Source organism: Trichechus manatus, unplaced genomic scaffold (assembly GCF_000243295.1).
Source record: "Trichechus manatus latirostris isolate Lorelei unplaced genomic scaffold, TriManLat1.0 scaffold00199, whole genome shotgun sequence".
NCBI lineage: Eukaryota > Metazoa > Chordata > Mammalia > Sirenia > Trichechidae > Trichechus > Trichechus manatus.
Genome location: NW_004444135.1, coordinates 2,999,688 through 3,015,885, shown reverse-complemented (window position 1 = coordinate 3,015,885; position 16,198 = coordinate 2,999,688). Strand labels below are relative to the sequence as shown.

The 16,198-nt window shown below is 42.1% G+C and overlaps 1 protein-coding gene across 1 annotated transcript in view; it reads left to right on the top strand.

The window, feature by feature from the left end:
- Positions 1-16,198, top strand: part of TMEM241 (transmembrane protein 241) — a 216,929-nt gene that overhangs the window by 20,216 nt on the left and 180,515 nt on the right. Inside the window, exon 3 of the mRNA XM_023742057.1 lies at positions 9,043-9,120. Coding sequence (XP_023597825.1) covers positions 9,043-9,120 — 78 coding nt within the window. The remainder of the gene's footprint in view (positions 1-9,042; positions 9,121-16,198) is intronic.

Here is a 16,198-nt window from a genome sequence, read left to right as displayed (position 1 = left end):
CTTCACAGATTCATCATTGTTCTTTATCTTTGTATAATAATCCATTGTGTGTATGTACCATAGTTTGTTGATCCATTCATCTGTTGATGGGCATCTAGGTTGTTTCCATCTTTTTGCTATTGTGAACAGTGCTTCAATGAATATGGGTGTGCATATGTCTGTTGGTGTGACGGCTCTTATTTCTCTAGGATATATTCCTAGGAGTGGGATTGCATTTTGTAGTGCTTTTTTTTTTTTTTGGGGGGTGCTGATGTTTTCTTTTTTCCTCATACTCTCCTGTGCTGAGTTCCTTTTGTTTGTGGTTTTTTTTTTTTCATTTCTTTTGTTTTTACTGAGACCTTATGTTTTTCTTCTTTATTTTGATGAATAGGTTTGTTAACTTTTTTGTGGTTACCTTGGAATTTACCCTTATCTTCCTAGATTTGTACCAGTCTATTATTAATTGGTATCGTTTGACTTCATCTCCATTAGAAGGTTCTGTACCTACACCGTTTATTCTCTCTTTTATTGTTCTGATGCTATTGTCATTTGCAGATTAACCTCTCTGGTTCTCTTTTGTAATTCTTTTGGTTTTGCATACTCTTTAAGAGTTCATTTCCTAGGTTGGTATCTGGCTAGTACAATCCTGCATCCTATATTCAGCCTGTGGTTTGATATTTGTTCTCAGATCGAACAACTTCCTTTAATAAGTCTTGTGAGTTCAGTTTGGTTTTTACATAATTTCTGTTTATCTGGAAATGACCTAATTTCACTATCATATTTGAACAAGAGTTTTGCAGGATATATTATTCTTGGCTGGCAGTTTTTTCCTTTCAAGGTTTCTATATGTCATACCATTGCCTTTTTGCCTGCATGGTTTCTGCCGAATAATCCGAGCTTAGTGTTATTGTTTCTTCTCTGTATGTGACTTCTTGTTTTTCACGAGCTGCTCTCAGGATTCTTTGTTTGTCTTTGGTTTTGGCGCGTGTGATTATGATATGCCTTGGTGATTTTCTTTTGGGGTCTATCCTATATGGAGTTTGTTGAGCTTCTTGGATGGCCAGCTTTTCATCTTTCATGATATTGGGGAAGTTTTCTGTCAGCAGTTCTTCACTGATTCTCTCTGTGTTTTCTGTTTTCTCCCCCTGTTCTGGAACTCCGATCACTCCCAAATTTTTACTTTTGCTAGTATCCCATGTAATTCTCAGGGTCTCTTCATTTTTCTTTGTCCTTTTTTCTGAGTTTTCCTCGAACAGAGTTGTATCCACGTGTTTGTCTTCAATTCACTGATCCTGTCTTCCACTGTTTCAAATCTGCTCCTCAGTCCTTCTATGACATTGTCCATTTCTGAAATCTTCTTTATCTTTTGGATTTCTAATTGTTGTTTTTGTTTAATTTCTAGTTGTGAATTTATTTTGGCAGTTTGTTCCTGCATTATTTTCCTTAATTCTTCCATTTTTTTGGTCTGTATTTTAGATGAATTTGTCTGCCTTTTCTATGAATTTTTCTGTTTTTTTCCTCATTTTTGTCTGCTTTTTGCTTTAACTCTTGGATAATTCTGAGTATTAGAGATTTGAATTCCCTATCAGGTAATTCTATTGCCTTTTCTTCCACTGGAAAGTCATTTGGTGTTTTATTTTGGACGCCTACTGAAACCATCCTGTCCTGTTTTTGTAAGTGTTTTGATATTGTCTGCTGTCTTTGGGGCATTCAGTAGTTATTTTTCTCATTTATTGATTGCAGATTTGTTTATTTTGTCCTTTTTGTTTTTTATTTGGCTATGTCTGAGCAGGCAGGCTGTGTGTTCTTTGTTGTTTGCTCGTCTGTGGGCATGATACTTTTCACCTCCTTCTCCAGTTGGCAAGGTCAGTTGCTCAGATATGGTACAGCAGGGCAGGTCTAGCTGAAGAGGAGTTTCTGGGATGGGTTGTTTGTGGCCCTTACTACAGCCAACAGGGCAGGTCAGTAATCAGTGCAGGGCAGGTTCCGGTAGGCTGTGCTTGTGCTACTTGGTGGTGTGATGGTAAGTGCACAGTGCAAGTAGGCAGGATGGAGTGGGGAGATTGTGATGTGTGGAGCTAAGATGGGTATGGGAGAGAGGAGAGAGGAACAGGAGCCAAAAACATACAAACAAACAGAAAAGAGTGCTAGGGGAGCTTGCCGTTGGAGTGTGGAGATGAGAGACTATTAAATGTAGAAAAATAAAAAGAGGAAGAAGAGGAAAAAAAAATAAAAGAATAAATAAATAAAAATGAGAAATAAAAAAGAACAGTAAAGCTCCCAGGGATCCCACTGGTACAGCTACGAGGTCTGAGGCAGTTGTTCTCAGGTGTGGAAGTACAGCCTGGCTAGAAGGCATAGAGGTATTCAGCGCCAGGTATTCAGGGGACAGGAAGAGAAGGAAGGTATAGAGAGACGAGAAACTGAGTAATGAAGAAAGATGAAAAGGGAAAGGAAACAAAACAACAACAAAAAAAAGAACAAGAAAAGCCCCCCAAAAAACAGGGGAAAAAAAAAAACCAGAAGAAAGAAATGTCCTCGGGGATCCCTCTGCACGTCTGTGCAAGCTGAGGGGGTAGGTCCCAAGCTGTGTAGCACTGCCCAGCCAGAACTGGCTCCCAACTCGAGAAAAGAAAAAGAAAACAACCAAACAATTCAAAGCAAACAAACAAAAAATAAGCCCCGGGATCCCACTGGCGTAGCAGCACAGACTGGGAAGCAGTTCCACACTCGAACAAAGTTCTGCGGCCCCTTACGAAGAAGCAAAGATGGCGCACAGAGCCAGGTATTTGAGTGAAAGGAGGGGGAGGTGGTGAGAAGTAAGGAAGAAATCAAAAGAAGCGGAAAAAGGCAACACCAGCAGCCAAGAAATGGCACTCAGGGAGTCGGCCAGTGCAGGCGGGTGGAATCCAAGCAGCCGGTGCTTCCCAGCCAAGAGACTGTGGCCTCGGGAAGCAGAGGAGGCCAAGTGGGGGTGAAGAAGGTGGGGCGTGGGAAAGCGTATATCGTCAGTTACCAGTTGTTCTGTCTCCTGCTGGAAGCTCCATGAAGCTGCTTTCTCATACCCCTTATTTGCTGGTCTCTGATTGGAGTCCAAGATGGCGGATCTGCCCTGCCTTAGCTGATAGGGGACCTCTGCATAAATCTCTCCTCGCTCTCTGTTCTCTGTCAGTTTCTCACTCCATTTGGTCCTTGGCTGAGTTCTTTATCTCTTCATTTGATGTTTTAGGGTTTCAGGATTGCTGTTTTCTCTGTTTGGCTTAGTTTTTTGGATCTTTGCTGTGGCGGGATGGTGTGGTGTTTCTGCCTAGAGCGTCATGTTGCTGGAAGTCCTGGATATATAATTCTTGATCAGCAATTTTTTTCCTTCAAGGCCTTATATATGTCATCCCATTGCCTTCTTGCCTGCATGGTTTCTGCTGAGTAGTCCAAGCTTATTCTTACTGACTCTCCTTTGTAGATAACTTTTCGTTTATCCCTAGCTGCTGTAAAATTCTTTCTTTGTCTTTGGTTTTGGCAAGTTTGATTGTCATATGTCTTGGTGACTTTCTTTTGGGATCTACCTTATGTGGGGTTCGATGAGCATCTTGGATACATATCTTCTCACAACATCAGGGAAGTTTTCTGGCAACAAATCTTCAAGAATTCTTTCTGTATTTTCTGTTACTCACCCCCTCCTTGCCCCACGCTCTGGTACTCTAATCACTCGTAGGTTATTCCTCTTGATAGAATCTCACGTATTTCTTGGGGTTTCTTCATTTTTTAAAACTCTTTTATCTGATTTTTCCTCAAATAAGTTGATGTTAATTGCTTTATTTTTATTCTTACTAATTCTGACTTCCATTGCCTCAATTCTGCTCCTATGACTTTCTATTGAGTTGTCTAATTCTGAAATTTTATTGTTAATCTTCTGGATTTCTGATTGCTGTCTGTGTATGGATTCTTGCAGCCTGTTTAGTTACTGTCGTTATGCTCTTCTCTAGTCTTCTTAAGTTCATCTATTGCGTGTCTATTTGCTTAATTTCCTTCCTGATCTCTTGAAGCGTTCTGTATATTAATCTTTTGTATTCTGCCTCTGGTGATTCTAAGAAATTTTCTTCCTCTGGAAAATTTCTAGATTCTTTAGGGAGCTTGCTGAAGCCATCATGGTCTACATCTTTATGTGATTTGATATTGAGTGGTGTCTCCAAGCCATCAATAAGTTATTATGTTTATTTACTTTATGCTTAGTGTGTCCTAGCTTCTCGTTTTGCTTTGTTCTGATATGCCCAAATAGGCTGCTCGTGTGAGCTAGCCCAATCACCCGTGCCTCTGAAGCTCCAATGTCCTGCCACCAGGTGGCCAGAGCTGCCACTAAGTATGTGAGCCCAGGAGTCTGCCCACTCCTCCTGTATGGATTCAGCTCAGGTGTCCAGGTAGTCAGCCACCAAGTATGTGGTGCAGGCTCTTACCCACAGTTCTAGACAGGCGTGGGTGATTGGTGTAGGCACAGGCTTCCAGCTGCAGCAGGAGGACATAGGCTGAGCAAGACAGGGGGCCAACGGCCACCCTCAGGTGTCCAGGAGGAACGCATGTCCCTGTTCCCTACAGCACGTAGATGGGTGGGTTTTGCAGCTAGACTATGAGCACCCAGTGCTGTTGGTTATAAGGACTGGGGGGCACCGCCTATTCTTGGGCCCCTTTCGAAGGTGGCTAGGTGGAATGGGTGGAGCCACCAGTCTTCAGGCCCCTGATGTGGATAGGTGAAGACCCTACTTAATGGGCAGATCAGTGGCAAGTGTCATGAACTTGCCACTTCACAACTTTAACAAGTTAAAGTTAGACTTCAAGTATATATCCTGTTGTCCTGTGGTAATGAGGGCCTAAGCTCTTGAAATGGGCCCACACAAGTCTCTGTAGGGAGAAAGGCACTTGAAGTCCGTGGACCCCTTATGCCTGTGCCTAGGCAAAGGAGCTGTGCCTATCCTGAGTTCTGGCTTCTTTTCCCTGTTTGTTAATTTGTTCCCTGTCCAAGGCTGGGGGAACGGCTCAGGGTGTGTGACATGTCCTACTTCCAGCCCAGGGGTCTCGGCAGTTGCTGAAGCCATCCCAGACCCAGTGCAGAGCAGGGAGCAGTGAGGTAAATGGGAGAGAGGTTTTGCCCAAAGGGGGATGTTTTTGATTCGCACGGTAGGCCAGACGCAAGTAGTTATCTTTCGCCAGTTGAGGGCTGCTTCTCACTGGTTCTGGATGTCCGAGTAGACTCTCTGCGGCTGGGCCTCTCTTGATGTGGAAAACGCCTCCAGAGCACTGCTGCTTGCCTCACCGTGCCCCAAGAGCTGATCCGACCTGAAGGCCTGTGGCTCCTGCTGGTTCAGGTCTGACAACTCCTCACTGCTTCTGAATAGTTTCTCTCTCCCCCTGCCACTTAGTCCAACTCCTCAACTTTGCCTTTGATATTCAGGGCTCCTAGATTGTCATAGATAATTGACTCACTTGTTTTTTCGTGTCTTTATTTTAAGACAGACCACCAGAAGTGTCTGACTACTCCGCCATCTTGGCCCCACCTCTGAGTTGGATAATTCTTTGTTGTTGGGGGCTGTCCTGAGCATTGTTGGATGTTTAGCAGCATCCAGACATTGCCAAATGTTCCTTGTGGGAAAAATTGCCTGCTTGAGAACCACTGCTCTAGACCATGCATGACCATGTCTGCCTGTTCACTATTTAGTTCCAACACCTAGTGTTGCTCCTGCCACCTGTTACGTACTCACTGTTCAGTGAATAAACCTGCTGCTGTCCAGTCAATTCCGACTCATAATAACCCTATAGGTCAGAGTTGAACTGCCCCATAGTGTTTCCAAGGCTGCAATCTTTACGGAAGCAGACTGCCACGTCTTTCTCCTACAGTGTGGTTGGTGGATTCAAACAACCGACTTTTAGGTTAGCAGCTGAGTGCTTAACCACTGCACCACCAGGGCTCCTTGCTCAGTGAATAGTGGTAAATAAATGGTTAAATCTTCATTCAATCCCTCATATGACCTCAGAGCTGGTTTTTACGACTTGTAGAAAATAACCTTGTGGAAAACCATGGCTTGGGAGCACTTCTAAAAGACATATTGCTGAGACTCTGGGGGGCTGAAAGAATTAAATTGCTGAAAGAGAAAATTAAGTCATGCTCTCCAAAATAGGCATGCAGCAAAGGCTGAGGATTTGTTCTGTTTGCTAAATAGAAAAGGAATAAAAAACAAAGAAGGGAATTACACAAGTTCAAAAAAACTAGAATAAAAATATTGCCCTTGCTGTGTAGCCTTAGACAGCCTGCTAACTGTGTACAGAATATGTAACAGCATATAAATATCTGTCATTATAAAGGCAATGTATAGCTAAATTTCCCTTTATACTACTTCTGGATGAAATAATTGCTCTTGTGATAAAAATGCTTGTCTCGGGGTTTTAGAGACCCAATATTTTTGTAAAAGCTACAGATTGTAAAGAACTCTCAACTGCTCCTAACTTTGAGGCTCGTCTGTGCTTAAGGGTTGGAGATTCATCTGGTTTATTCATCTGTTTATTTATCCATCCCATTATTCAATGGTTCCTTTCTTGAGTGCCTGCTACGTTCCACGTATATGCATAAAACTAAAAACAAAACCTGTTGGCATGGAGTCAATTCCAACTCATAACAACCCTATAGGACAGAGTAGAACTGCCTCATAGGGTTTCCAAGGAGCGGCTGGTGGATTTGAACTGCCAACCATTTGGTTAGCAGTCAAGTTCTTAACCACTGTGCCGCCAGGGCTCCATGTATAAGCATAATCTTATTCTAATTCTAAAGGATTTTGCAATCTAGATAAAAATAAGTAAACTGTGGTGTGGTGTAATAAGTGCACTGATGATGTAAGTAGCACAGAGGCAGCACTTGGGAGGGACAGTGAATTCTGCTTGGTTGAGTCAGTGAAGCTTTACAAAGGAGACAGAAAACCTGGGTCTCAGAGGATGAGCTGGTGTTCACCGACACACATAGAAGATGGGGAGAGCACTGCGGGTCAAGAGGCTAAAACCCGAAACCAAACCCGTTGTTGCAGGACAGAGTAAACTGCCCTGTAGGGTTTTCAAGGGTGCCACATCTTTCTCCCATGAAGTGTCTAGTAGGTTTGAACCACCAACCTTCTGGTTAGCAGCTGAGTGCTTAACCACTGCGCCACCAGGGCTCTGGTCAGGAGGATAGCATGTGCAAACTCCTGGAAGTACGGAATGGCTGGCACATTCCAGAGGTCGTGGGTGTTCAGTGTGGCTGGAATGTTGCTGCCGGTGGCAGATGGATAGGAGCTGATCCTGCAGAGGGGCAGGGGCAGGTCCCAGAGGGGTTACATACATGTACACCCGTGGCTTTTTCTGTAGGCCAGGTGTTCTCAAACTGTAGTGTCACAATACATGGACATGTTGTAATTACTTCTGAGGTGAAATGTTGCAAGTCATTTAGAACTAAAAATAAGGTTTTGAAATTTATGAATGATTCACCTAAAATAAAAAAGCAATTAGAGTGGAACAGAATGAAGTTAAGCCAATATATAGGCCTTTATATGCTTTATGCATATAAAATTATGTCTTACTCATTTGTCACTGGGATATGTTTTCTGGAGTGGAAGAGGCAGGGTGTTTATAACCTGTACTGTCCTTAATGAGGCCTCTAAACTCTGTGGGCTTACGGAGGGTCTCACGCAAATGTCATGATCCCAGAAAGAGGCCAAGAACTGCTGCCTATGGCAAGGGGAAGAATCTACCGTTTTGTTTTGTTTGTTTAATTTTATTGTGATAAAATATATATAACAAAATTTTTGCTGTTTTAGCCATTTTTTTAAGTGTATAATTCATTGACACTGATTACATTCACCATGTTGTACAACCATCACCACTAACCATTCCCAAAAGTTTTTCATCACTCCAACCGAAACTCAGTGCCACTTAAGCAATACCTCCCCATTCCACCCTTCCCCCAGCCCCGGTAACCACTAATAAACTTTTGTCTCTATACATTTACCTATTCTAGATATTTCATATACATGGGATCATACAATATTTGTGTTTATGTGTCTAACTTATTTCATTCAGCACGTTTTCAAGGTTCACCCATGTTGTAGTATGTGTCAGGACTTTATTTCTCCTTTTGACTAATATTCCATTGTATAGATACACATTTTGTTTATCCATTCATCTATTGTTGAATACTTGGATTGTTTCCATCTTTTGGCTTTTGTCAATAATGCTGCAATGAACATTGGTATACAATTATCTGTTTGAGTCCTTGCTTTCAAGTCTTTGAGGTAAATACCCAGGAGTGGTATTGAGAATAACCATTTTTAAAACAAGCATGCCACACAATTAAATTTGCATTTTAGGATGAATTCTGTCACTACAGGATAGAAAATGAATGGTGTGGGACAACCCTGGAGAGGGGGGACCAGTTAGGGGACTAATGCTGAGGTCCAAGTGTGAGATGATGAGATAGCACAAAGTAGAGGCAGAGGGGATGGAAGAGATGGGTTCAGATTTGAGAGTCACTACCGGGCTAAAATCAATAGGATTTTGTGACTTAGTGGAGGAGGTAAGTAAGGAGGAAGGGCTAGGATGACATTTAGCTTTCTTGTTTTGCTGATTAAGGATATTAGGAGGATGATCAGGATGGGGAGGGGGAAATTCAAGTTACTGTTTTAGGCATGTTAAGATTGGGAGCTTGTGGGCTATCAGAGTGGTGGTATTTGGGTGAGAGTGGGGATTTGGGAATCATCAGTGCAGAGGCAGTGGGAGAAGCAGAGGCCGCAGGTAAGATTATTCAGGAGAAGTCTAGAGTAAGAAGAGAAGAACATCAATGTCAGCGCTCACTGAAACAACTAGACTCAAGGAAATAGTAGACATTGAGAAGGAAAAATGTGAGAAATGGGATCATAATTAGGAAAGAGTAGGAGAAAAGAGTTTTAAAAAGGATTGAATGTGTTTGTGTCAGTCATCAAATCTGCTGGGGCTGCCTGGTGTTTGAGAACATGGCACTCTTGTTAAATTCACATTGGTGCTTACTTGTTGCAGGTGGCAGACATTAATTGGTGGACTTTTGCTTCATGTGTCATGGAAACTGGGCTGGGTGGAGATCAACAGCAATTCAAGGTATTTAACAAACTCTTCTGTGCATGATTCATGATTTGTACTCTGATTATTTTTATATTATTTAATTTCTTATAGTGTTACATTGGAAAATGTGGATGTTTGAGATATTTGGTCTGTTAGTTCTCTTCTAACCTTGATTGAGAGTCAATGATTTTTATAATTAAATAAAACTCAAGTAGTGTTCTCCTGGTTAATATAATATTAAAACTAACTGAGATATACAATTTATTATATCATATTAAGTTGGCTTAAAATAGCTTTAAAAGTTTTCTGCAAGTTTTTATTTTTAAATTACTTCTGACTTCCAGAAAAGTTTCAATAGTACGAAGAACTCCTGTACCCTGTACTCAGACTCCGCAGTTGTTATTATTTTACCACGTTTCCTCTATAATTTTCTCTTGATATATACATGCATTATTTTGTTCCAAACTGTTTGAGAGTAAGTTGCAGACAGGATGCCTCTTTAGATTTTTTAGTGTGTACTTCCTAAGAGCAAGGACAGTCTCTTCCGTGCTACAGTTCAGTTATCAAAATCAGTAAATTCACATTGACACGACACCATTATTTCATCTACAGACCATATTCTTATTTTGCCAGTTGCCTCAGTAATATCTTTTTAGCTTCTCCTTCCCCCTAAAAATTATGGTTTTGGATCCAATCCAGATTGCACATTACATTAGTTGTTATGATTCTATTAAAGTAGCTTTTCAAATAGATTTAAAATAAATCTCAAAGTCATGACATTTTCCTCTAAAATGATCATCAGAATTGGTTATCCACTCCTGCTTGTCATAGATAAATCCTTCTGATTCTTTGAGAACACCATGCCTAGTCTGAAATGATGCACAAAATGAAAGGAAAATTAAGTTCAGGTTTGTATGTATAAGGTGAACATCCCAAATGAATGATCAGGCCAAATTATTCACCATGTGCTCCAAATTATTCTGCCCGACTTCTCTGTTAATATGATTAAGTGGCTAATTGCTTAGTCACCCCTTTGCTTGGCATCCTGGAGAAGTTTGAGAGCATGTCCAGTTTAGTATTAGTAATTTTGGCTTCTCCTGAAAATACAGAACTGGAGGGCAAAAAACTAGTTGTTATGAATTCTGTCCCTCAAAAATGTGTGTCTACTTCCCTATACTGTGATTCCCAGTATGGTGTGATTGTCCACCATTTTGTCATCTGATGTGATTTTCCTATATGTTGTAAATCCTACCTCTATGATGTTAATGAGGCAGGATTAGAGGCAATTATGTTAATGAGGCAGGACTCAATCTACAAGGATCTTTTTTTCTCTTTCTTTTTTTAAATTGTGATTTGGATGAAGGTTTACAGAGTAAATTAGTTTCTCATTAAACAGTTAATACACATATTGTTTTGTGACTTTGATTGCCAACCCCACGAAGTGTCAACACGCTCCTCTTCTCTACCTTGGGTTCCCCATTATCAGCTTTCCTGTCCCCTCCTGCCTTCTCATCCTTGCCCCTGGGTTGTTGTGCCTATTAAGTCTCTTTTTGTTTTATGGGCCTGTCTAATCTTTGGCTGAAGGGTGAACCTCAGGAGTGACTTCAATACTAAGTTAAAAGGGTGTTTGGGGGCCATACTCTTGGAATTTCCCCAGTCTCTGTCAGACCAGTAAGTCTGCTCTTTTTTTTGTGTGTTAGAATTTTTTTCTACATTTTTCTCCTGCTCTGTCCAGGACCCTCTATTGTGATCCCTGTCAGAGCAGTCGGTGGTAGCCTGGCACCATCTAGTTGTGCTGGACTGAGTCTGGTGGAAGCCAGGGTAGTTGTGGTCCATTAGTCCTTTGGACCAATCTTTCCCTTGTGTCTTTGATTTTCTTCATTATCTCTTGCTGCTGACGTGGTGAGACCAGTGGAGTATCTTAGATGGCCAACAAGCTTTTAAGACCCCAGATGCTACTTACCAAAGTAGAATGTAGAACATTTTCTTTATAAACTGTGTTATGCCAGTTGAGCTAGATGTTCCCCAAGACCATGGTCCCCACAGCCCTCAGCCCAGTAATTTGGTCCCTCAGAGTACTTTTGGGATTTTATATGTAATAGAGCAAACCCGTTGCCATCAAGTCAGTTCCAACTTATAGGGACCAAATCGTGCTTTATGTTACATCATTGTGGTGGATATCCAAATTGTACTTTATGCTACATTGTTGTGGTGGATATTTCTGTGAGTACTAGGGCTTCATCTATACAAACAGGGGCCCTGCATTCACAAGGCCTGTGATAGTTCCAATATTTAGTTAAATCGTGAAGACCACTGATGCCAAGTGGTTAACCTTATTCCTCACTGAAGCCGGAGGTTGAACTAGAATGAGGGACTAGGCTCTCATAGTTAGACTCGAGTCCACTGGCTCTGATAAACATAGGTCTCCCATTCTTAGAGTGTTAGTGATTATAATTATCTTGTAATTATAATTTCTGATGTCAATTATTCACTGATTAATAATAAAGCAAAAAAATCAAACCTGTTGTGATTGAGTCGATTCCAACTCATAGCAAACCTGTAGGACAGGGTAGAACTGCCCCATAGGGCTTCCAAGGAGCAGCTGGTGGATTTGAACTGCTCATCTTTTAGTTAGCAGCTGAGCTCTTAAGCACTATGCTACCAGGGCTCCCTGATTAATAGTAGTCTTTTTTAAAAAGTTACCTTTTTCCTGTTTCCTGCCATTCTTCATACTTTCACTGCCTTTTTTGTTTGTTTTGGTACTGATTTTAGGACTGGATGCTGTCAAAGATTCTTAAGATGTGTCTCTGGAAGAAGTGTCCTCCGATAGTAGAAGTTTTAGATCCACTAGACAGTGCTGTCCCTTGAATTCTTATGATGCCAAGTTCTACCTGTCTCAGAAGATCTGTGGTCACATCCCCTTGTCATTACCCTTGCTAAACTTCCTTGAGGCCTTTTCACCTCCATCTCCTAGAATTCCATAGACAGTTTCACAGCCACACACATGATGTCAGCTCATTTAAGCTTCTTGTCAAAGATGCCAGCGTCTGGGTTTTTAGTGGATCTTGTGGTTACTAACTACTGCATAACTCGGGATTTCCAGTTACCACGGGCCCTTGGCAAAGGGCTGCAACCAGATGGCAGCAGCAAGGACCCCAACCAGCGTTCTTTCATGTGAGCCCAGGCTGGTTTGTGTTTGCTGCGGCTGCTGCTTCCTTCTGGGTCTGGCTTTCGGATTGTGTCATCAGGGAACTGAAGTCCAGCTCCTCTGTGTACTTGTACAGAGATAGCAGAAGTTTGGCTCTGCTGAACATTGAAACAACAGCAGGAAGACAGTCTGGAGTCTGTGGAGAGGCGGTTATAACGGTGAGGCAGGAGGGTGGGTCCCAAACTGGTTTTCATACAGTATATGCCACGGGGAACTCATTTAGACTGCCCTTACAATCTGGAGCAGAGCAGGACCACAGATTCTCTCTCAAACAAGTCTCACAACATGGCAGCACAATTCTTATGTTGCAAAGAGGCCATATCTGCTGTGCCTGCCGTTCTCTGGCCACATCATGGATTGAGTCCACAAGAATGACCCGAATGAGTCATTCTGTTTCCAGGATTGTTTGCCTAGACTTTTGGATGTTTTCACCCAGGCTTGGACAATGCCGTTGAAACCTTCTGTCTTGGGAAAGAGAGCACTGTTTCTCAGCCACAAGTTTGTTACTATGTGGCAGCAACTGCTATGACCAAGTCATTGCAGAATGTTGGAAGTGAGTTTTCTAGCAGATGTTGAAGTCTTTTGCTGAAGTCTTCATGTATTTCCAAAATGCGATCCTAAAAGAACACTGTGACCTGTTTTATCTGGCTGGGCGTTGCTTAGCACGGCGCAACTGTGGTGTCTTTTATTGGATTCTGTAACTGAGGAGCCCTGGTGGTGCAGTAGTTAAGCGTTCGACTGCTAACCAAAGGTCCGCAGTTAGAATCCACTAGCTGCTCCTTGGAAACTCTGTGGGGCAGTTCTACTCTGTCCTGTAGGGTTGCTATGAGTTGGAATCGACTCAATGGTAACAGGTTTAAGTGAGGAAAGACTTAGGTGCATTTCATTTGAGACTTCAGTCATGCAGTTCCTGTATTGCCAGGCTACATGTTTATATAAAACACACTGAAAGTAAATTTTAACCTATTTGCCACTTTTTGTCTGTTATAAATAAGATAGCAAAATTTTAACTCTCAAATTTTTAAAAAATTGTAATTTATTTTTAACTTTTTTATATAGAGTTTATTTTTTAGAGCAGTTCTAGGTTTACAGAAAAATTGTGCAGAAAGTAGAGAGTTCTCATATGTGCGCTATTTCGCCCGTTTCCCTTGGGCACCCTTTCTCCTGTTACTAACATCTATTAGCATTTCTGTGGTATGTTTGTTAGAATTGATGAACCGATGTTGATTCATTGTTATTAACCAAAATCCATAGTTTACTTTAGGGTTCACTCTTTGTTTTGTACAGGCCTCTGGGTTTTGACAAATGCATAATGCCATGTGTCCACTATTACCGTATCAAACAGAATAGTCTCACTGCCCTAAAAGCCCTGAGCTCCACCTCTTCATCCCTCTGCCCTCCCCCAGCCTACTGGCAACTCTCAAATTTTTAAATATGAGAAATGATGAGTTAAAAATTCTGTGCTATGATATACCTTTGTGACCACGGATTTCTAACAAATGAGCTAGAAGCCCCCACCCCTTAATTTCCATCAAAAGTCTTGGCTGGAGAGCCATAAAAAAAAGTCTTTGATAAAATCCTCCAGATTACCTCAGCACTGTCCTTAAAGAAATGAACAGTCAGCCAATCGGTTATGGCCCAGATTGTACTTCTTTTTAAAGATTATGTGTTTTTAAGTGAGCTGTCCCAGCTTCATCAGAACCACTGATGGTTGGAATTCCCCAAAAATGTTTAAATGTGTCGTTATATCATTTTGGGTGACTCCTGCAGTTTGATAAAACGTCCTCTCTGCTCACAGAGGGAAGTTAGGACTCAAATTCATGTGTTTTTGATACTTTTCCCTGTTGCTTTCTCTTCAGAGGAATGTTTAAGTCATATGGAGAAATTACTGTTTTCAGGGGTGATGGAACCAACTTTGAAAACTTCCTGGGGAAACCCTACTGAGACCCACGGAAAGGACAATAACGAAGTCTGATTGTTGTTGGTGTGGTGGTTGTAGTTTCTTGGAGGAGAGTCCACGAGGGCAGGGATGGGTAAAAAGGATGGGTTTTTTTTTGACCTTGGATTACTTCATCTGAGTGGATCACAGACAGGATGGTAATGCCGTGAGTTGATCTTTATTAGTGCACGCAGTTAATGCTGGTAACACCCCATGCATGGAGACTTCTGGTCTCCTACTCTCTCACAGACCACACCTCATGTAGCTGTCATGCTGTGTCCACAAAGCCCGTGTCTGCTTTCTTCATAAGGCTATGCCAGCAGTGTTAAATCTACCTCCCAGACCCGAGGTCAAAGGCGTTATGTCTTCCACATTAGGTCATGGACTGTAGACTGGCAAGGTGCTTGTGATGGGATTTTCTTCTTTCACATATTTACCGGAAACGAGATATGTATCCTTTCTTTTCTGTCCTGCTTCACTTATTGTTCGGGGATCTGAGACACTTATATCTCTTTTTATTTTTTTATTGTTGTAGTTTAAATGAAGTTTATATTTCAAGTTAGTGTCCCATATAAAAATTTATACATATATTTTTATGTGACCCTAATTGCTCTCCCCATACTGTGGCAGCATACTCCTCCTTTCCAGCCCTGATTCCCCATGTCCATTCAACCAGCTCCTAACCCTCTCTGCCTTCCCATCTCAGCTCCGGACTAAAGCTGGCCATTTAGTCTCTTGTATTTACTTGAGCTAAGAGGCACATTCCTCACGAGTATCACTTTATGTCCTGCAGTCCAGTCCAATCCCTGTCCGAAGAGTTGGCCTCAGAAATTGTTTTATTTCTGCGCTGTCATGGTTTGGATTATGTCCCCCAAAAAATGTGTGTATCAATTTGGCTGGGCCATGATTCCCAGAATTGTGTGGTTGGCCTCCATTTTGAGATTGTAATTTTATGTTAAGGAGGATTAGGGTGGGATTGTAACACCACACTTACCCAGGTCACATCCCTGATCCAGTGTAAATGGAGTTTCCCTGGGGTGTGGCCTACACCACCTTTTACCTCTCAAGAGATAAAAGGAAAGGGAAGCAAGCAGAGAGTTGGGGACCTCATACCATCAAGAAAGCAGTGCCAGAAGTAGAGTGCATCCTTTGGACTGGGGTCCCTGTGCTGAGAAGCTCCTAGTCCAGGGGAACGCTGATGAGGAGGCTGAGAGAGAGAAATCCTTCCCCTGGAGCTGACACCCTGAATTTGGACTTTTAGGCTACTTTAACTGTGAGAAAATAAACTGCTCTTCGTTAAAACCATCCACTTGTGGTATTTCTGTTATAGCAGCACTCACTAGATGACTAAGACATGGGCTGATAGAGAAGCCAGGGGCCATGCTTTCCAGGGTTCCTCCAGTCTCAGTCAGACCATTAAGTCTGGTCTTCTTACTAGAATTTGAGTTCTGCACTCCACCTTTCTCCTGCTCCATCAGGGTCTCTCTGTTGTGTTCCCTGTCAGGGCAATCATTGGTGGTAGCCGGGCACCATCTAGTTCTTCTGGTCTCAGGCTGATGAAGTCTCTGGTTTATATGGCCCTTTCTGTCTCTCGGCCTACTATTTTCCTTGTGTCTTTGGTGATCTTCATTCTCCTTTATTCCAGGAGATTGGGACCAATTGATGCATCTTAGATGGCTGCTTGCAAGCTTTTAAGACCCCAGATGCCACTCACCACAGTAGGATGCAGAATATTTTCTTAATAAGCTTTGTTATGCCAGTTGACCTAGATGTCCCCTGAAAGCATGGTCCCCAGGCCCCTATCCCTGCTACTCTGTCTCTCAAAGTATTTGTTTGTATTCAGGAAACTTCTTAGCTTTGGTTTTGTCTAGTTGTGCTGACTTCCCCTGTAGTGTGTGCTGTCCTTCCCTTCACCTAAGATAATTCTTATCTACTATCTAGTTAGTAAATAACCCTCCCCCCTCCCC